The sequence below is a fragment of the Brachionichthys hirsutus genome, chromosome 1 (genome assembly GCF_040956055.1).
Source record: "Brachionichthys hirsutus isolate HB-005 chromosome 1, CSIRO-AGI_Bhir_v1, whole genome shotgun sequence".
Lineage (NCBI taxonomy): Eukaryota > Metazoa > Chordata > Actinopteri > Lophiiformes > Brachionichthyidae > Brachionichthys > Brachionichthys hirsutus.
Window position 1 is genome coordinate 3,363,774 of NC_090897.1, and position 21,460 is coordinate 3,385,233.

Consider the following 21,460-nt stretch of genomic DNA (forward strand, 5'->3'; position numbering starts at 1 on the left):
CTTACTGTATTTGGAGCAGGACGTTGTCGTGTTTGTGTCGAGAGAAAAAAGAACAAACGGTCGCTGTTTACCGGGATTTGTCGAACACCTGCACCCCCCCCCCCCCCCCCCGTTGTTAAATCATGTCGCTTCTCTTTAAAAGTAACTTAAGGTTATTGGGCGTGAGGGTGAAAACCACAGAGGAAGAAAAGATCAAATTGTATTCAGTCTTCTTTCCCAGCTCGATCCCGACTTTAGTCGTGATTATGAGCCCGGCGTATCATTTGATCATTCCCAGACTTGAACTTGTCTATTTATGCCATTGCCTTCTGGCTTCTCCTGCGTTCAGAATTCAGCTTGTACCTATTACTAGTCGCCATAATTTAAATTTAGTTGTCCAGTGTTGTGTTTATGATAATAAAATTGATCAAAACAACCTCGTGTCAGTGCGAAACTTTACCGTTTGCCACCACTTACCGGTACTTATTCCTGATTCTTAACTGTTGGAATCTTTCTGATCGGTGTCTTAAATCCTTCTTGTTGTTATTAGTTTTGTATTAAAAAAATGATTTAAAGTGATACTGAAATCATATTTGAAACAAATATAATCACCAATGACAAACAATGAACAAAATGGTCAAAAGTGCAATTTTATTAGACTCGTGTGACTGATGAATAATAAATAATAATAAAAAAGAAAACAGGAAAGGAGCCTTAAAAATTGACATTTGGTCCCACGAGATTCAGCTAAAAGATCCTTGGACAAATAGAGTATGGGTTTAAAATAGACTTAATCCTGGATTTCTGGATCTGATTCCACCATTAGATATTCATATGATGTTCACTGATGAGTAAACTAAAGCTATACTGCGTCCTTGCACGGTTCTCTAAAGACTCTAGAGCTGCTGGCACGAAACGTTTCTGCGCACGAAGGCCAGCTGTCCAGAACTCGTATCATATTTCTCCCATATTAGCTGCTCCGTTTTAGTTCCCTGTAAATCCAAAGCCCTGAAGGGTCGGATGCACACTATCTCACAGAGCTCGCCGTATTACCCGACTAGGACTCTCCAGGGATGAGGGTCCCAAGACTCTTTGTAGGTATTAGAGATAGAACAAATCCACAAAGATATTTGCCTCATGAAAATGATTGTTGACTAAGTTTTTGTGTCAGGGAATTTGTTTATTTTGTTGAGTACATAAATAATAATAATAATAATTGACCTGTCCCTCTAGCGCCACCATTTGGCAAAACCTGAAAAGAAAAGACATTAAAATATAAAAACTTATGATGTAGAAGTCTCAAAATCCTGAAAGGCCAAGTGTGTCAAATATGATAGACTTTCTGGGACTGCCTTCTGGAGCAGATGTTCCATTTAAGATCTGAAGATGGAGAGACACATCCGGTCTGATGGAGAGAAAGAGACATGTTTATGGTTGGAAGTAGGAAGTAAAGGAACAAAGAGACCGTGTTGCAAGAGAAACATGGAGCCCTGTGAACTCTTTGACCTTCACTACGATCTACGCCTTTACAAAGTAACGAAATGAACTGAGAGAGAGAGAGAGAGAGAGAGAGAGAGATTTAAAACAACTTGGCGTCAAGGTCAGGATAATGGGATGTTCAGGCGCCCCCCCCCCCCGGTGGAGGCGGTGAGGGAGGGACGAGGGAGAGGCGTTTGCATCGACACCAACTCCTGCCAACACGTTTGCCGAGCTGCTCTTCCTCCTCCTCCTCCTCCTCCTCATCCTGCAGCAACAGAGACGTGAAGTCTTTTCAAGTGAGGACTTGGTGCAGCCAAGAGAGAGAGAGAGAGAGGAGGGTCGAAAAATGAGGGACGGGCTGAGCCCCCCCAGGAGGGAGAGAGGGAGAGAGAGAGAGGAGGGTCGAAAAATTAAGCGCACCCTGCAATGGGGACGGGCTGAGCCCCCCCAGGAGGGAGAGAGGGAGAGAGGGAGAGAGAGAGAGGAGGGTCGAAAAAATTAAGCGCACCCTGCAATGGGGACGGGCTGGGCCCCCCCAGGAGGGAGAGAGAGAGAGAGGGAGAGAGAGAGAGGAGGGTCGAAAAATTAAGCGCACCCTGCAATGGGGACGGGCTGAGCCCCCCCAGGAGGGAGAGAGAGAGAGAGAGGGGGAGAGAGAGAGAGGACGGCTGCTCGCAGTTGTGGCTGCAGCGTGAGACGCACGCGGCAGTTGAGCTCGCGACGACGATTCCGCATCAAGAGACATCAAAAGGGTCGAAGGTGCCTGAATACCTGCGGCGCGCGCGCCACCGCTCGCCTCGGCTCGCGCGGGGAACTCTGATCATTGACAGATCGGGGGAGATATTTGAAGGCAGGAGACGGGACAGGAGAAAGCCCCCCCCCGACCCCCCCAGCTCGGCGCTGACAGTTGCGGGTAACAATGCGGCTGATCCCGGCAGGGTCCCTCCGGTGGGCCACGCTGCTGGTTCTGCTGGCCGTCCACGGGACCCGCAGCAGTAAGTAAATAAACGCATGCTAGGTGGCTAGCTAGTCGCGGCTAATGATGATAACAGTACGGTGGCCCTGAAGTGCTGTTAACAGTAAATGTTTCGCAACCTGTCCTCAGTGTTTTCGCTTTTGCCAGCCAAAAACGTTACCCAACTTCACAGCTGGTTGACCTTCTCTTGCGCTTGCTGGCTGATTTGTGTGTGTATGTGCGTGTGTGTGCGTGTGTGTGCGTGTGTGCGTGTGTGTGCGTGTTTCTTGTAGTCTCATTGTCTTCCCAAGAGGCGAACCAGTTTCTAAACAGACACAGGAGAGCGAATCAAGTGTTCGAGGAGACGAAGCAAGGACACTTGGAGAGGGAGTGTGTCGAGGAAAGGTGCACCAAAGAGGAGGCGAGGGAAGTGTTCGAAAACGACCCGGAGACGGTGAGTGCGCGCTAATAATAGCCCAGAAGGCTCCTGCCAAGGTTGCGTTCAGGTTGCGTTCAGGTTCCATTCAGGTTCCATTCAGGTTGCATTCAGGTTCCGTTCAGGTTCCGTTCAGGTTGCGTTCAAGGTTGCGTTCAGGTTCCGTTCAGGTTCCGTTCAGGTTCCGTTCAGGTTGCGTTCAAGGTTGCGTTCAGGTACCGTTCAGGTTGCATTCAGGTTGCATTCAGGTTCCGTTCAGGTTGCGTTCAAGGTTGCGTTCAGGTTCCGTTCAGGTTGCATTCAGGTTGCATTCAGGTTCCGTTCAGGTTGCGTTCAGGTTGCGTTCAAGGTTGCATTCAGGTTGCATTCAGGTTCCGTTCAGGTTGCGTTCAAGGTTGCGTTCAGGTTCCGTTCAGGTTCCGTTCAGGTTCCGTTCAGGTTGCGTTCAAGGTTGCGTTCAGGTACCGTTCAGGTTGCATTCAGGTTGCATTCAGGTTCCGTTCAGGTTGCGTTCAAGGTTGCGTTCAGGTTCCGTTCAGGTTGCATTCAGGTTGCATTCAGGTTCCGTTCAGGTTCCGTTCAGGTTGCGTTCAAGGTTGCGTTCAGGTACCGTTCAGGTTGCATTCAGGTTCCGTTCAGGTTGCGTTCAGGTTGCGTTCAAGGTTGCGTTCAGGTTCCGTTCAGGTTGCGTTCAGGTTCCGTTCAGGTTGCGTTCAGGTTGCATTCAGGTTCCATTCGGGTTGCGTTCGGGTTGCTTTCAGGTTCCATTCAGGTTGCGTTCAGGTTGCGTTCAGGTTGCGTTCAGGTTCCATTCAGGTTCCATTCAGGTTGCTTTGAGGTTCCATTCAGGTTCCATTCAGGTTGCGTTCAGGTTGCGTTCAGGTTCCATTCAGGTTGCGTTCAGGTTGCGTTCAGGTTGCGTTCAGGTTCCATTCAGGTTCCATTCAGGTTGCTTTGAGGTTGCGTTCAGGTTCCATTCAGGCTGCGTTCAGGTTCCGCTGCACAAATATCACAACTTCTGGCTTAAAAAATCAGCGACGCTCCTCGTGATAAAAACAAAAACAAAACTCCACCACTGGTTCAGATCATGCTTTTGTTGTCAGAGCTGTTGTTGTTGTTTACTATCAGGTTGATATTGATCCAACCATCCATGACTCCATTGATATCATTGTCTGGCTGGTGTTCATGCTCCAATAAGTCCAGAGCGCTGATCGCCGTCGGTTTGCACAATATCAGCGACAGACATTGAGTCAGAGTGACTAAGATCAAGTTTGTGAAATGCCATTTCCTCGAAGATGCAGCTACCCCCCCCCCCCCCCCCCCTTATTTACACGCACACCTAAACACAAGCAGACAGCTGTGTGACTTCTCCTTTGCTGTAATGTAGTCCGGTCTACTTTCGATTTGCTGGTGAATACGGGAAACTGGACGTTTTCTCTCTTTACTTCATTTTGTGTTCACGCCGTCACACCAACCTCCTTAAATGGTGAATTCTCAGCGGTCGTGTTTGGATTTCATTCCATGTTTACCGCTCCAGACCGAGCGTGCGGTGAAAATGTGTTTCGTTCAGGGCATTACCTCCACTAATCTGTTTATACATGTTCCTGCCCCCCCCCCCCCCATTTTTTTTCTTTCTCATTTACGCCAGCTCATAATCCATCAGATTGCTTCCTGAATTGTCTTTTTTTTTTTTTTTTTAGCTGCGGGTTAGTTTCCTTTTCCAGAATTCAGGAATCATTAGCCTTATCCTGTGCTTTCCCAGCCGGGCTGTCCGTCGGTACCTACGTGTCGAGGAGTTCTGCAGCCGGGAGGTGGGAGGGATGCTACTCCTATCAGGAATGCAGAGAATTCAAAGGCAGCCTTGAGCAATGGGCCGCGCCCATTAGGGAGAGCTCACACACAGATTAGAGTAATCCCAGTTTAATCTCTATCTGAATGCTGAAAACACAGACAAAGAGCTGGAATTAGCAGATGTTTAAGAGTTTCTTTTCACTGACCCGAGATCAGGTATGAAGTAAAACCACATCAGTGGATATTAAACGGGATCATCTTCTCGTGTTTACATGACTGTATACACACTTACGCTACTTTCCCTTCTCTGTTTACGTCTCTCCTTCCTGTTTTAGAACTACTTTTATCCCAAGTATATAGGTAAGTTGTCATTCTCACTAAAATGTGTCGTGTCGCTTGTGTGATTTAAGGTTTATGAGTTCACCCCCCCCCCCCCCCCCCCCTTTTTTTTTTTCTTTCCAGTCTGTGTAGAGAGGTTTGGAGATGCTGAGAAGAAGAAGCAGGATTTGATTACGTGTGTTCACAGTAAGTTTTTTTTATTTCTTCTCACCCAAGAGGAAATTGTCTTCTTTGTGCTCCTCGTTTACATTTACTGGTAATTTAACATGGACCGACTTACAAAGTCGATTCACGACAAAACCCTCAGAACATATCGGGGTCACGAGTCGACGACATTCTGGCGTCTGAATCCAAAAGTATTTGTGCGCCGACTTCATTTTGGAGTCGATGACGATTCATCTCGACCGATACCTGAACAAACTGCGTTTTCTTTTCCCACCCATCCTGTGTTTTTGTACCCTGTAAGTAATATTTCCATCCGATTCAAAGTCTGGCCTTGCACCGCGGGGGGTTGGGCTGCACGGCGTCGCACCGGAGAAGACAAAACGATGGAAGCGTGGCGAAACGCCAGATAGATTTTGATGCGCCCGCCCACAGAGTGTTGCTGTATGTGCGCGATCCCGGACGAGCGACGCACACGCACGCTCCGCTTTAGTCTCGATGGAGGAGTGACGCGAGTGGAGTGGATTTCTGCTGCATCAGGACACAAGGACAAACCTGGCTTTGCTGCTATTGGCTGAGGAGCCTGGCGGGGGGGGGGGTTTCCATGACTCAGCTGCAGCGTTGTGGCTCAGCAGCTTCTCTTTTTCTTTTTTTTTTTATCTGTCAGCACGCTAGCTGTTCTTCCTACTGCTTCTCTCTGCCGATCCCCAGCGCCAATGCAGACCGTGATGTTGCATTTCCTACATTCAGGAAATATCGCAAACATGTAACGTTTAAGGACAGTAAGGACACGGACGAATAAAGTTAGGAGTTCAATTAATCCTGCGGCTCTTTCCCTTTTTAAAGCATTTTTGTTTTTCCATAACTCATGATTTATTTTTGGGAATCACAGGGAGAGTTGAGCACAAGTTACTTTTACTAAAATTCAGAAAATAAACTTGTAATCTGATAAAACGAGAAGTTTATCCGTAAATGTCTGCCAGTGTTCACAAATCTCTTACAAATTAAGGATGTGTCACCAATTCATTTTACAATAGTGTTAAAAATGCAGTTGTGGGAGTGAATTTTCTTTTTTTACTACTTTGAAATGTGCCTTTATGACTGATCTTATCTCTCGCCGTTCTCCCTTCGCTATCCCTCTCCGTCTGCACAACAAGTCTGGGCATGTCGATTTCAAACTCCACTGCTAGGAAAGGGAAACGGGATGTGTGGAGAGAAAAGCTTGGCGCGTGTCCTCGGTTAGATGAAAGAGAGAAGGGAAACTATCGAACGTAAAAACGGAACCTTTAGCCGACTGTTGAATTTCCATTTGAGCTTGTTTTTTTGAGAGTCTGGGGACAGGCACTTTCCCCGAGGAGGAAGTAATCAGGGTATCTTTGGAAGGAGTGCTTAGTCAGCATAAAATATATATATATATATATACTGTATATTGAACTCCTGATATGCAGAGCTTGGGATTTGCCCTTCCTCTGTCTGGCGTCAGTTTACCGCTGCGCTCATCGTACGCATCCTGTTCGTACCGACTCATTTTTTTAAATCTTCTTTCTTTGTGTCTGTCTCCGTTTTCTCAACCACAAGATATTCCAGACCAATGCTCTCCATCTCCCTGTAACGCCGGAGGTACGGTGCGATGCGAGGACAAAAAGGGCGACTTCCTCTGCCACTGCTTTACAGGCTGGGACGGCGCGAGCTGTGAGCGAGGTACGGTCGTCACGCCGCGACTGAGGTCGCAGAGGTCAAACCTTCGCACCGTCATTCAGTGTCGGATTCGACGTCTGTCGAGTTGACGCATTTACTAACTGTGACCTTGGAAGATGCATGGAAGCCAGGTCGTTCTAATATTTGTATTGATCTTAGGTGCTGCTGCTGCGTATTGATGATGATGACGTGTGAGTCAGATCAATGTGAACCACATCTACAGAGACTCTGGGTCTTATCAGAGGTCAAAGCGGCTGCATACGCGCAATAAAGTTAACGTTAGACCGACGGTTGTACACTGTAAAAAACAAAAAAACAAGTCGGTTTTTAGCACTAACTGGGAAAGCCTGCAGGATTTATACAGGCAGAGGGAGAGGAAACCGCTATTGCACTCTGATTTATGGCGTGAGCCACTATTCCACACATTTCCACTGTGACTCATCCTCCCACCTTACTGTGAGAGGAAACCAAAACGGATTCGGTTCGACTGGGTCTGACTCTTTTCCACTTGACGACCGCGCTCCTCCTCGACTCTCCGCCTTGGTGAAGAAGCCTGTCAGTTCTTCGTGAGGCGTTCAACATTGTCTGAACGTATTGGACTTCAGGCCGGGGCGCTCCTTCAGAGTGTTTCTCCAGCCCACCGACCCGGCGATGCGCACGCGTGACGATGCTGACCGTGCCACCTTCCTGTTTGCAGATGTCAACGAGTGCAGCAAGGGAAATGGAGGGTGTGACCACATGTGCAACAACACTATGGGCAGCTACCGCTGCTCATGTCGCCAAGGATACAAGTTGGTAGGACGCCACCTGTGTAAGGGTAAGCCCACACAGCGTAGCGGGGCATGGCGTTGGTGTCCGTGTGGAAAAGCAGTCGGGCTGAACGTATCTTGTTGTTTCCCAGATGTGGATGAGTGTGAGGACCCGGGTGTGTGTGGGACGGCCCGGTGTGAGAATAAGGAGAGCAGCTACGATTGCCTGTGCAACGTCGGGTACGTCTACGACAACGAAACCAAGAGCTGTGTGGGTAAGTGGGACACACACACACACACACACACACACAACAAGATGGCCACCCTCAAGGACAAACACACTCACGAGATGATGTAGTGTGTGGGAGGGGGGGCAGGAAAGGAACGCAAAGACATTTTGTACAAGTAGGTAAGAGGTCACGTTTGCATGGTAAATAATTCTAATAATTTTGATTTCAAATAGTTCAAGGCAGGAAAAAGTAAAAAAAGACAGAAAAGAAAAGAAGCAAGGCCAGTTGAGAAAGCTAAAATAAGATTGTAAGTCTGCAGAAAAATGACACACCACACTTTCGTGGGTTACAGAAGTATTAATGTCCATACGTCTTAAGCTAAAACATGAAACCAGCTGATGGCGTCATCAAGCCAAACTATCATACGGTCGTGGTTAATAACATAATAATATACTGAATGTCATACAAGTTTAATCTCCCGTTTGCCGCTTGAGGCATCAGCTGTCTGCCCAAAGTTCAGCCGAGGCCAGAAGAGATGCTGCCTCTGCGTTTAATAAGATAACGCAATTAAGATTAAAAACCGAAAAGCATCAGGGCGCAAAAAATATTGTGAAATAAAAATTCACAGCCAAACCAAAGTCGTGAATCGCTCGTGTTCCTCGTTTTACTCCGCAGTAGAAAGCAAATGTCAACATCGTCCCTGAGATTGAATAGCCCACCGTCTCCTGGCCATGTAGGGTCATATACAGAGCAGAGGGAACGTCAAAGCCCTCTTGGCTTAAGTGTTGTTTTCGTTTTCTGATACGTCGAACAGTTTACATCCGGGAATTTCTTTCATGCTTGGAAGGACTAATGTTTTTTCTTAAAGTTCAACTTTGCCCTCCAGTGACTTTCCTCGGGACTCTCTGAAACTCCTGACTGTCGTTTCTTCTTCTCTTTAATCTTCACGCCGGTCTCTGTTACCTGTCCAGATGTGGATGAGTGTGAGGCAGGCGTGTGCGCAGAGGAGTGTCTGAACACTCCGGGGAGTTTCCGTTGCTTCTGCGACGGCCGCCGGGGCACGAAGCTGGGCCTGGACCTCCGGAGCTGTAAGGTGAAATGCATCGACCGTGGGAGAATATCATTACGCAGTTTTATAGTCGTTAAACGAAAGCTACGTTCCGGATCTGAATCGGTAATAATCGTTAAGCGGTGTGCGTCATCTTTCACAGCCTTTAACTCCCTGCATGTCGCCGCCTCTGAAGAAGAATTCCCGTTCCCTCTACCTGGGCCGCATGTTCAGCGGGGTGCCGGTGGTGAGGCTGCGTTTCCGCAGGAGGATTCAAACCGGGTCAGCGCCGAGTATAAACAGGACATTATTTAAATTATGAAATGTTTCATCGTGTTAATGATCGTTCCTTCCCGTCCCTCAGCTTTTCAGCGGAATTCGACTTCCGCACCTACGATCCCGACGGCGTTATCTTCTTCGCCGGAGGCCACCTGAGCAGCTCCTGGATTGTGCTGGCAATGCATCATGGGAAGCTGGAGCTGCAGCTGAAGTACGGCTCCGTCAGCAGGGTCACCAGCAGCGGACCCATCGTCAATGACGGCCAGTGGAGAAAGGTCCGATGTCACGAGATGAACCGTCTGCGTTGGCGTTACCGTGGGAACCCCTTAATTATCTGCACCTCTTCTCAGATCTCCGTGGAGGAGCAGGGGCGGAGTCTGGTGATTAAGATCGACAGAGAGGCCATCATGAAAATAGCGGTAAACGGCGACCTGTTTACGCTGAAGAAGGGCATGCATGAGCTGAACCTCACCGTGGGCGGCGTCCCCTTCAAGGAGGAAGGCCTGGTTAATCAGGTTTGTGTGTGCTGGTGCTTTGTCTTTGATCACTTGTGTGTGTGTGTGTGTGTGTGTGGGGGGGGGGGGTTTCTACTTCCATATTTCTACGCTGTTCTACTGTGGTGTAGGTGAACCCACGCTTGGATGGCTGCCTGAAGGAGTGGAAGTGGCTAACGGGTGAAGATACATCCATACAAGAAACCATCCGGTCCAACGACAACATGCAGTGCTTCAGCAACGAGGACCCCGGCGCGTACTACCCCGGCTCGGGCTTCGCCCTGTTCAACATCAGCTACGGTAGCGTGCATTTACGGAGTCGGGTTTGGGTTTATGTGAACGTTAAACGGCTCCCATCGTCGCCTCCGCTTTCGTCAACATTGTCTTCGCTTTATTTGTCCATAAAGTTCACGACCAGCAGCTCTTTCACTTTCTTTTCTCCACACCTCAGGATGGGAGAACCTGAGCGTCCACTTGACCCTGCGTCCCACGTCGGCAATCGGAGTGTTGTTTGCACTTGTCCACCAGGACAAAGTCCCTTTCTCCATTGCCCTGTCCCACTATCATCCCGGCGCGGACGAATGGCGAGATGTGAGCGCTTTTAAATCTCAAAATTGTCTTTGTAAACCATGACTTCCCAAACAAACCTGACTTTTTGTTTTTTGATGTCTTCAGTTTGTTCTGGTATCTGTAGGGGATGTCGTCATCGCCAGCTCCCCCGCCCCCCTGTGTGATGGCGAGCCTCACGAGATCCGGGTGACGGTCTCAGGCAACCGAACCCTGCTGCTAACCGATGGCCAGCCTGGACGTAGCGAAGAGGTCGAGACTCCAGTCGACGTCCCGTCACAATCGAGCACCTTCATCGGAGGCCTTCCCGGTGAGGACACGCCCACAGGAACATTTCTCTTGCTCATGTTTACTTGCCGAGTGTCACGGAGATTCAACAGACGTGCTAATTCTGCTTAAATACGCAGCATTCGGCCGCAGCGAGAACTCTGACACAGTCTCGTCTCGTCATTTCTTTCACTCAGATGTTCCACTGGTGTCCACGCTGGTGTCGGCGTCCTACAGCGGCTGCATGGACGTCCGGGTTAATGGACAGTCCCTGGATTTGGACCACGCCGTCCACAAACACAACGACATCCGCTCACACTCATGCCCCCTGCTGGACTCTCTCCAGTGAGCAGAGCATTTATAAAACTGATCCAAAAGCAGTTCATTCAGGCGGAGGGAATGGTTTCCGATATATTTATAAAAGCTTTGGCCATTGGGGAAATGTTCAAGAAAAAAAAACCTAAACTGTACCAGTCATCAAGATGCAGTTTGGAGCCTTAGCCCAGGATCAGCCAGTCCTTTTACTGGGACGGTGCTGCTGCCCAAAGGCAAGTGCAGGGAATCTCACCATCTTCTCATGACTCTTTAAGGTCGTTAGCCAACGAGCAGCTTCTAAACAAGGTAGTAGTTATATGGGAATGAGTGTTTCACAAACATGGCCTCAAACACTGCCCGTGTATCGCACCTCTCGTCAGGCCACTAGAGCACACGGGGGGTCTGCGTCGAGATCGGTGGACTCGTAGCCGGTCTTGGGTCGGCCCACTACACCCGGCATCCTGTGCATGTAAGTGCAGGGGTGCCTGAAACGGTGGGCTAACTGTCTCTTTACAGCAGCGAGTCAGCCGAGAGAGCTGGTCACGCTCCTTACATCCGGTAACGCCATGGCCACCAGATGGCGACTGTAACACAGAGGTGCAAGCAGCCGACCCTCTGATGCTTTACAGTCACATACCGTTACCCTAGGTTAGGTTACATACCCTAACCCTAACCCTAACCCATAACCGTTCGACACACCGCTTTGACTTTGATTTGGGAACAGTGTCTTGACTGCATAGACACATTGAAAGCTTGCTAGCTTAACTTTAGCTTTCTAGCTCATACCTGAGCCACTGGGCTCCTGTCAGCTGTGCAGTCGAGCAATAGGTCCTGTTGCCAAGGCGTAACTATGGTTACTATCTATATACCGTAATCGCGAGTGTGTCAGTCCAGCAGGAAGTTCATTGGGATGTTAATGATCGTTTCAGGGTTTTAGTCCAACCCTTAAGTGTCATCAGGGATTTATGGCTCGACAAAGACATTGTTCTTGATTCTATTGTTTAAATAAGAGATGAGGTCTCCACCATCGGTAATTAATTATTGATAATTGACACCTCCTTGGGTATTGTCCATTACTTTACCGAAGAAAACAAGAGCTAGAAGTGTTAAATATAGAAAAAGAAAAGGACAGGATAAATAGACCTTCAGCGACCTTATTAAGAGAACCTGTGATAGATTTGATCCAAAAGCACAGAGACAAGAAGAGGCCTGAGTGAGCCCTGCAGTGAACGCACGTCACAAGCTACTGAGAGGAGAAACGGTGCGCTGTAATATACTGAATATGTAAATAAAGTGACTGTACAATGCTTTATAGAAGACAAAAAACAAGCACTAACTTATGCTCACTGACATTTTCTGCATATTAAAGTTGATCCAAAATGAAATAGTTGATAGTCTCAAAAAAAAAAAAAAAAAAAGAATTAAGCAGCAAATAAACAGGAAATGGGAGACTGAGCGCAATAGTCAGGGTAGAAAAATCCTTATGGACTGTTTTTGAATTTGTTTTTTATTTTAGTAGGCACATGAAAACACAAAGAATGTCGTGGGAGCAGTGTGACTGAATGCAAAAAAGGGATCCAGTGTTATTTTAATTCCCCTTGCTCTATATCGTTTTCTAGTTTTCCGAGGAGTGAATGCCAGAATATAGAGGTTGACAAGTTATTATTTGTTTGTTTTTAAATGATGTGTCTTGTGCTGAACATTAAGTTTTATTTTTCACTTTAACTGCCAGTATGTGTACAATGCTGAGAGAAGTGTGCCTTTCGTGTTATAACTTCCCTCAAAAGTGAAAATCATATTTAAAAATAACCCAAATAAAAGCAGTTGTATCACAAAGTAAAATTGTATTTTCAATTTATTTTTTATTTGTGCACTGTAAGTTAAGGAAAAACCTAAACTCTGTTTTCGTAGCTTTTGTAACAAATTTTATGACATTGCCAGACAAATATGTTATCCATTTTCAGCCTGTCCTGAGCTGCGCTGAGCTAAGCTAACAGGGAGTACAAGCAAAAGAGTTGCAGAAAACATCTCCTCAAACAAGCAAATAATTTCACAAGATGAGAATGGGGGTTTTCGTTTATGCCCTTTATCTACATTTTAATTTAATTTTATAAATCTTTAAGATTTCTCTTTAATTCAACTAACATGCATCTTCAATAATATATATGAGTTTTTCAACTTTTACAGTGCATATTGAAATAATTCTCACATAAAACAGTATCATCAGTGTGATTATTATATAATAACATTTAAATAAAGCCCTTTTATTTGCTTGTAGATCAGTTACAGACAAATATAAATACAACCTGCAATTCACAATTTAGGACAGAAACAGCAATCCAGTCACAGTAAAGTCCACAGCTATAAATGAAGCATCTGATGACTCTTTAGAATTTAACCCAAACAACAAGACATTTTGTATTGGGCTTTTCTCTCTCTCTCGCTGGGAGTGACAGGAAGAATAACTTCCTGCGGGGAATTTGCATTTTTTACATTCTTTGTTTTTGAGGAGTTGGGCAGTTAGATGGAATAAGATATAATATTTTCCTTTATTAGCTTTAAACATGCTGATAGGTGGATTTTATTTCTGTTCTCTGCAGCCAAGCTGTTTCCCCAGCTGTCAGTCCTGTGGTGAGTTCAGTGACCCAGCTAATGAACTCTCAGCAAGAAACTGTATATATGGTATATTTCACAAACATGCTTCCTTTGATGATACACAGGAAACACACATGTAGCACTACAGTAAATAGTTGAGCTATATTTCCTGTCTTCACAAACCGACCACATGAGGCACCTCCTCCTCATCAGGCCCGAGGAGCCATGAAACTCGAGTGTTACCCGTCGCACACGAACTTTGAACTGATCGTTCAGCAGGCATAAGGTGGGGGTTTCTCGTAGGGGCTGTAGGTGGAGCCAAAGAGGATGGGAGGAGCATTGGGCGTCATCATGTAGCCTCCTGGTTCCTGGGTCGTTCCCTGTGGCGGTGGCTGGGCCGGAACCAGAGGCGGCTGCTGGTTCTGGTTCTGGTTCTCCTCAGACGCTTGCGTGGAGTTGGACGTGGGGCCTCCCTCTGCGATTACCTGGGGGGTCGCAGGAGTCTGGTAGCTGTTGTTATGCTGTGGGAGAGTAGAGGAGCTGTGTGAATGAAATCATTCACACCTGTGAGTTTTTATCAGTGTTCCTATTGATGGTTCTGCCCCCCCCCCCCCCCCCCCTCACCTGCATGGGTATCGGATAGTTGGGGTAGGCGGGCAGCGCCTGTCCAGAAGGACAGAAGCCGGTGTAGGACAGCATGTGCTGGTTCGGGTTGTAGAGGATGTGGGGTGTTGGTGTGGGGCTGTGCGTCACCTGCGCAGCCATTGGCTTCTGCTGCAAGGAAAAGAAGAAAAATAAAACGTTAAAAAATGCTTTGGATGAGATGAGACAAAGAAATCATTACATCACAGTAAGTGCTATTTAATGTAAGGCAGGAATACTAAGACCATTCAAACATGGGGATATGTAATTGGAACATTCTGCCCTATCAGATCAGGATGCGGTGTCGGGTTTTCCTCTTTTTTTGCGTGGGAACGTTTTTGGAATAGCGCTCACCATATCTTTGTACGCTCCGATGATGGCAGCGGCGATGATTCCCAGGAACAAGCCGACGATGTTGAGCACCACGGAGGCCCACAGCAGACGGTACAGGTGGATCACATCCCAGCAGCTGCCGACCCCGGTGAACTCATAGTACTGCTGGTGATGCTCGGTGCTGCAGGAGGAGGAAGGAAAAAATAAAAACATTTATTCACAAAGCTTGTTAAATTAAAATACGGAAGGAGCTCAAATGAATAATCTAGGATTCTGTTTTTACACTCGCCGCATCCACCCCCGCTGTTATTTTATTACTTTATTGTCACACACTGATAAAATTATAAGGGAGTAAAAAAATAGATCTGTGCTGTGTCTTACTTCTCACAGTTGTACAGGTAGCAGCAGTAGCAGGTGTTGCTCCTTAATTTCAGCTTGCATGTCTTGTCGAACGAACGACACGTCATCTGCAGCGGCAGAGGGGAGTGTTATCGGAGAAATGACCATTTTCAGTTATCATTTCCAAAGGGAAACGCTCTCCATATCAATATGCCTGGGGGAAGTTACCAGTAGCAGCTTCTGGTGCAGTAATCATATTTAACCAATAGATGTCACTGTGATTTATTTTAGCTGACGCATCATTCATCCTGCATGTCTCTCAACATCCACCTTGAATCAACCGTTCCAGTGGGATCCGGTTACATTTAGGTTATCACTCCATATGTTCTTTCTTTGTGTATTTATACAATCCAGATACTGACATGTTACAGTTTTTGTCTGTGGGGATTCACCTCTGAGTAATAGCTGTCGTAGGCGTAGCCTGATCCACTGTGGTAAAAGTCACAAATGTCCTCCTGCAAGGGTCTGATGTCCTGATGGACAGATTCGATGGAGAGAGAGAAGGAACTGATTGGTTAAACATGATGAATTAATGAAGGACGGTTAGGTGGAAACAGACAGAACGATGGAGTGTCTTTTTATTGCATCTTCTTTTGAGCCAATCACGCTGAATGTTGTGTATTTATATTTGTTTCAATAACACAGGAATTTTCAGTGTTTGACGCATTTAATCAGATTTATTTTCAACGAATGCTTCCTCATATCAATAAGTGACATTATTTAGTCTGGTCGGAAATTTTGAAAGCAAAAATAAATTATTTTTTAGTGTTGTTTTGTGTTTTCTTTGTGCATTTTCCTCTTTACAGCGCAGCGATATTAAAGAATGATCCTTACAATGAACTCGGTAGCGATGATGCCGTCCACAATGGCACTGAAGAAAGAGGCAACGACTCCGATGCTGATGAAGATGATTGCTGCCACGAGCTTGAAGAGACAAAGGAAGATAAAGAGATAAAAGAAAACAAGGAGCACGGTGATGAAAATGTGTTTTCTGACAAACAGATACTAAATAGAAATATTAGAATAAATAAAGAGTGAAACAGAAGGAAGGGGGGGGGGGGGGGGGGGGTTATTTACAGGCAAAGAGACAATATACATAACCTTTTGTATCACTGAGGTCAATCTAATTCCCCTAGTCAGACACACTCTCACACACACACACAAATGCAGACCCAGCTGTCTGATCACAGATCTCTGATCATGACCTTTATCCTGAGCTCCTCCAGGCCCAAACCTGCTGCACTGAAGCAGGAGATTAAACTCACACCACCTCCTCCTCCATCTCCTCCATCTATCGCATACGTAACAGTCACTCCCATAAAGCCATGAACCTAAGGAGAGGCTATAGTTTCCATCATAGATTTGTTCTTCTTCAAACCTTCAAGTGTAACAGCGTGGATCATTTAGGAGACAAATATCAGATTGCTTCTTGACCTGTTTGGAGACCCTGTGACAAAAAACAATAAATACATTTTGATTGAAAGAAACAAAATGTGACAGAGAGACAGGGAAAAAGGGAATCCATTTCTGGATCCCCATCCTCACTCTGGATTATGGGGGGGTCGGTAATAGACCTGATATATATAAATAAGGTTTCATATCAAAATCCACATCATGCCGCCACAATATAAATAAACTAACTGTAGGTCCTGTGTTATTTAATATGGCATATTAAATTTCAAAAGAGTCCAGTGAAGAAATAATTGGTTTAGTTAAAAATGGACCCCCCCGGGAGTCTGGAACTTTGGGAGCCATGTGTGAAATATCTATCAGTACACATAAGAGTGGCGGTTGTGATGAAAACTGATATTAAAGGTGGTTTTAAATGGAATGGTCTTAAACACAGAGAGCTGAGAAAATGAGCTCCCCCCCCCCCTGGGGGGTTTTATCTACCAGCCCAGACGCTGCGCTTCATTAGCGGTTTAAATGGTTCTACGTTTATGGGCTGGAAGCGGGAGATGAGGCCAGCAGCACGGAGAATGGAGCCGGACAAACGCATTACTTCACCTTATCTTTGCGCCGGCTGCCGGCACATAAAGCACCTCAACACGCATCGTTTGATCCCCTCTCAGTTTACTGAGGCAGAGTCACACACATTTACACAATTAAATCTGTAAATCAAGTCTGTTTTAGAATTTATTCAAAAATCAATTAAAAACACAGAAGTCAAAAGTAATTTAGCTTTAAAAGCATTATAAAATGCAAACGGTACAAAGCTGCTATGCCAATTTTGCAGATATTACATCTGTAATTTCCCATCAGGTGAATTTTAAATATATTCAAAAGCATCTCTTTCAGATGTCATATCCTCATTGTATATTTGTATCATGAGAAATGTTGATTACAGCCAATTTTGAGAGCAGAAAAGCAGACGGAAAACCGATGCGGACACAGGGATTTTTATGGGGGGGGGGGGTCAGTGAAGAAACTCAGGGCATGTACCTAAAGTTGCTGATTGCTGCAAGGTCTTCTTCCCCTGCTCAGTGGTCCAGAGACCAATCATGACCACAGCCGGACACACCGGTAATAAGAACTCGTTCTGTAAAATACGGCCCTCTAAGAGGCTCTGCTCTCCGAGCTGCAAGGTGACCTGAACCATGGCAGGCCGTCGGATACAGGGGAACACTGTAGCATCGCCCCATCCATCCCTCCATCCCTCCATCCCTCCATCCATCCATCCATCCAGCATGTAGTCGTAAAGGAACCCCTCAGATCATCGGGGCAGTGAAGCTCGGTTTAGGAGAGGAGGGGTAGAAGCAGGTCAGAGTTCATTCTTCAGAATCTCTTTAAGCATTTTGGACGATACGATGAGAATAAATAAATGAAGTGGCAGGAAACGTCAGTGGAGCAGAAAACGTCTCATTTCGGAGGAGCGTCTGTGGATAAAAGTTTCACCGGCACATTGAAAATCCTGTTTTTTGAGTAGCTGGCAAGTCACATGACCTGAGAAACCTAATGGGGTAAACTCACAACTAGCTACGAGCTAAGGTCCTTTTTTAGAGGTCTTATGAACCTTTAACGTAGTTTCTGTTAGCCTTCTGACCAACCAACCAACCAACAAATAATCTTTCGCAGTGACGAAAGGTGTAGAAATGCTTTTATCATAGAATCAATCAGTTGTTTTTTTTTGTCAGCAAAAAAATAAGCAACACGTGTTTTCTTTTAAATACTCAAAGTCCATATCAGAAAATAACTTCTTCTTGTATTCGGCTTGAGGAGCAAAACGCTGCAAGAACCAGGAAGTAAGATAAGCATCCTCAGGTGTCAGGTGTCCATGTGGCACAGGTAGCCGCTCGTGTTGCAGCAATGGAGGAAATGGGACACCTGAGTGAAGAGAATATTGTGCCACACGTGTCCCATCGGAGACGCGTGGACCGACGTCGGCAGCGCCAGCGAGGCCGCCATTAAATGTTAAAGCGCAGAACGGGGAGCACTTTAAGAATCGGCCAATATAAACTGAAGCCCGTCCTCATCTCTGCGTTATTATACGTGATTTATTATGTTAGCTCATGGGCAGGGTCTGTGTCAGCCAGGATGCCACATGAAAAATTCACAAGGCATCCCAGTGAACTATGGAACCAACGGAGCGTGCTTCATCTTCACCATCGCACTAACAAGACCGCAAAGTCTGTCCGGATGTCTCTCATGCCGTCTCCGAAAACAAACGCTGCCGGGTTTGGGCTGTAAGGACTTGTTTTTTTATTGCTTTTCTTTTTTTTTTTTTTTTTTTACTGTAAAATATGCAGCAGTCAGTTTATAATTCTTGAAATGGAAAGTGTCCGGTGGATAAAAAGTGAGATTAGAGTAAGACCTCTCATGTGAGTCGCTGCTGCTTTGTTTTTGGCCGGTAAAACTCACAATCTGGTGTCACCGGTGTTCTGTTCTTTACACCAGGCTGGGTTTTCGCCTGCTGCGGATTTGAAACTGATGTTACTTTGATTGACATCGAGGAAAACTTTTCACCGACACCAAAGTTGTAGCGTTGCAATTGTCATTTCAAACGGCGCTCGTCGGTCAATCATCTGAACCGACTGAAGCAATCAGAAGACGTCCTCGCTTTCGTTTCAAGAGAAGTCGGTAAAGTAGAATCTACTGAACCGTCTGCTTGGCCAACAGCAGCTCTGAGGAGGACACAATAGCCACGTCCCTGTCTGCCATAAAGCAACTGACCAATACAAATTTAATCCCCCCCCCCCCCCCCCCCTCTTGTCTCTGAAATCAAGAGCCAATGACGTCGGCTTCCTCCGACCACACCGCCGGTCGTGTACGAGGAGCGAGATCCGGTAATCCGATTTGCTTCTCGCTCATAATAGAGAAATTTCCCATAAAACAGTTGGAGTGAATTTGGAACGTCTCTTTGGAACGTTTCTGGGAATAAACCACATTTTCAGAAGGCGAATATAGACACAAGTCACCTTGAGAGAGAGCGAGAACAATACGGATCAATGCTATAATGTGATTCCTAAACGTCCTGCAGCAATAACATGAGCGTCAGAGCAAGACTCACCATGGGCCGACGGTTTTCCACCAGATGGATGCCGACTATTCCCAGGAAAGCTCCGAAACTCAGCTGAAAGCACATAAAAGAGGAAACAAGCTGCAACACACCAAGAATAACAACCGCGGTGGGACTCACGGTGATGCCGGGGTAATATCCAGCCACAGGTACGTTGTCAGTGCGAGTCGCAGAAACGAGGCCGACAGTCAGAACCACCAGAGACAGAGCCAGCAGGGCTACGGTCACCCACAGGGCCGATTTCCTCCGACGCAGGTACTGAACTGAGGAAGAAGAGGCAAGAACTGCAAGACTGCTGATGCTATTCATCTGGAACGCTATTCTGATCCCTAACGTTGAGATCCACATATTAGACATGAACTCCTCTTATTATTGTGTGTGGAGCTCACATACCTCCATCTCTGTTTAATCCTATTCTTAATCCTGTTCTCACAGATACAGTTTTAGTTTTGTCCAAATAATCCTAAATTTGGGATTTTAAATGTATGACAACATTGAATTCAATAATGTTGAACTTTTTTTTTTACATTTGTCTGATATCTTATTTTGATTTGTAGATAAACATAAAAATGTGTTGTTAGATTCAATTTTAGTATTTTTATTTACCTGCTGGATCCAGTATTTCTGTTGTTGTTTGTTGGGACACGTGCTGCGTTTCAAGTTGCTGCATTTTGTCAGTCCGGGAAAAAAAAGAGTTTTGAAATGGAAAAGGAGATTCCCGTTGATTCAGATCAGAGTCCTCATCCTCCACGGAGCGCGAACGAAGTTCACACAGTTTTACAGGTGTCCGAGAGAGGGAGAGAGAGAGAGAGAGAGAGAGAGCATCAGCTCCTCCTTCCATTCGGCTCAGCGATCAATTATTAAATGTTTAAATTACAGTGCAATTAACGCAGACAATGATTAATATTCAAGGATATGCGGTGAGACGCGAGGCTTTTTGAATAATAATAATAATAATATTGATAAAAAGATGGATAAAGTGAGTTTTTGGGTCATGCCTGCAGTAGCATCACCAACTTGGTCATGATGTTGCAGCCGATGAAGACAAACAGGAAAATGACTGTTTACCGCCATCTACCGGCCGCTTTATGAAAATACTCCAACTTCAATTATATCTGGGATGTTTTTGAAATTCCAGCAAATCTCATCTCATCTATTTAAAAAATGAAAATGTTAAGTAATTATTAGAGATACAGAGGGCATGTAAAATGTCAATTATAAATGTTTATGTACAATAAAAAAAGCAAAATAAGGCAACAACAATAATAGATCATCAAAGAGACTGAATAATGAATGTTTTTTTCTTTTCACCTTCTGTTCAATGCTTCTTTTACTGTAAAGTAATAATTCATGGTGATTTTGCACTTTAAATTAAATTGATCAATAGATCATCGATCTGCAGATGAATTGATAAAGTGAGGTTTTTTTTACACCAAAAACAATAATGGAAAACAATATTTATTTATAATCATACACATCTCTGCAGCGGTGGGCATGAGCTTCTTTACACATCTGAAGCAGGAAATGGATTTGAACGCAAGAATAAAAAAATATTGACTGACAAACAAACCGTTCATGTGCTTCGCCTCTTCTTACGACGCGGTGCAGGTGGAGGACTTGGGCTGCTCCAGGATGGACTCACGCCGCAGGTCATTGGGCAGTTTGCCGACGGCCCCCCAGACTGTGAGCAACCCCCCCCCCCCCCCCCCCCCCAATCATCTCCTCCTGCCAGGGGACGGAGATGTTTCCCGGGGGCAAATTCGTCAAAAAACGCCCCGTCCTTGTCTTCCAGCTGCACGCCCTTCACCGTGGAGAAAGCCCCGACGGCGTCTGTGTTTTTGGCGTAAACAGTCTCGGAGTCGGGCTCGAAAAGGGGGTCTTAGGATTCCTGTGGAGAGACGAGAAGATCAAGAAGGTTAAAACAAAGGAAAGAGAACACATTCTGTTTTTTATTCAATAGGAGGTGACATCATAACTAAATGTTGAATAGATCCTGAAGGATGTGCAAGACGTACATGACGTCACAAATGTCTAACTGCTGCTGTTGCGTCATTCTCCATCCCCTACAAAGTGAGCGAGGTAGATAGTGAAGCGCTGTGGGTTCTGTCGCCGTGGGGAGGGAACAGCTTCGATGATTCCGGTTCCGTCTGACCGTGCCTGGAGTCCCGGCGTAGCCCTTGATTTTGA

The 21,460-nt window shown here is 45.9% G+C and overlaps 2 protein-coding genes across 2 annotated transcripts; one reads left to right on the forward strand and one right to left on the reverse strand.

Moving 5' to 3' along the window:
• The first annotated feature begins 2,330 nt into the window (after positions 1 to 2,330).
• Positions 2,331 to 12,209, forward strand: gas6 (growth arrest-specific 6). The gene is made up of 15 exons (XM_068754870.1): positions 2,331 to 2,453; positions 2,707 to 2,867; positions 4,976 to 5,000; positions 5,103 to 5,165; positions 6,720 to 6,842; positions 7,537 to 7,656; positions 7,741 to 7,863; positions 8,790 to 8,911; positions 9,030 to 9,148; positions 9,231 to 9,420; positions 9,496 to 9,660; positions 9,771 to 9,939; positions 10,091 to 10,230; positions 10,315 to 10,516; positions 10,671 to 12,209. The coding sequence occupies exons 1-15, from the start codon at positions 2,378 to 2,380 to the stop codon at positions 10,820 to 10,822; spliced, it is 1,950 nt and encodes a 649-aa protein (XP_068610971.1). The 5' UTR covers positions 2,331 to 2,377; the 3' UTR covers positions 10,823 to 12,209.
• Positions 12,210 to 13,655: 1,446 nt separating this feature from the next.
• On the reverse strand, positions 13,656 to 19,943 carry LOC137897859 (transmembrane protein 255B-like). Its single transcript, XM_068741909.1, has 9 exons — positions 19,880 to 19,943; positions 19,394 to 19,536; positions 19,265 to 19,327; positions 15,592 to 15,681; positions 15,150 to 15,230; positions 14,740 to 14,825; positions 14,380 to 14,539; positions 14,008 to 14,157; positions 13,656 to 13,904 (listed from the first exon to the last, which is right to left on the reverse strand). Exons 1-9 carry the CDS (start codon positions 19,941 to 19,943, stop codon positions 13,656 to 13,658), a joined length of 1,086 nt encoding a protein of 361 aa, XP_068598010.1.
• Between the last annotated feature and the right edge of the window lie 1,517 nt (positions 19,944 to 21,460).

What these genes read in the sequence shown, in the direction of transcription:
- gas6 (XM_068754870.1), top strand. Translation starts at nt 2,378, where the DNA reads ATGCGGCTGATCCCGGCAGGGTCCCTCCGGTGGGCCACGCTGCTGGTT. An exon ending in CGTCCACGGGACCCGCAGCA is followed by an intron (nt 2,454 to 2,706) that starts GTAAGTAAATAA and finishes TGTTTCTTGTAG; the next exon opens with TCTCATTGTCTTCCCAAGAG. An exon ending in CTTTTATCCCAAGTATATAG is followed by an intron (nt 5,001 to 5,102) that starts GTAAGTTGTCAT and finishes TTTTCTTTCCAG; the next exon opens with TCTGTGTAGAGAGGTTTGGA.
- LOC137897859 (XM_068741909.1), bottom strand. Translation starts at nt 19,943, where the DNA reads ATGCAGCAACTTGAAACGCAGCACGTGTCCCAACAAACAACAACAGAA. An exon ending in AGAAATACTGGATCCAGCAG is followed by an intron (nt 19,537 to 19,879) that starts GTAAATAAAAAT and finishes CTTCTTCCTCAG; the next exon opens with TTCAGTACCTGCGTCGGAGG. An exon ending in TCGGAGCGTACAAAGATATG is followed by an intron (nt 14,158 to 14,379) that starts GTGAGCGCTATT and finishes TTTTCCTTGCAG; the next exon opens with CAGAAGCCAATGGCTGCGCA.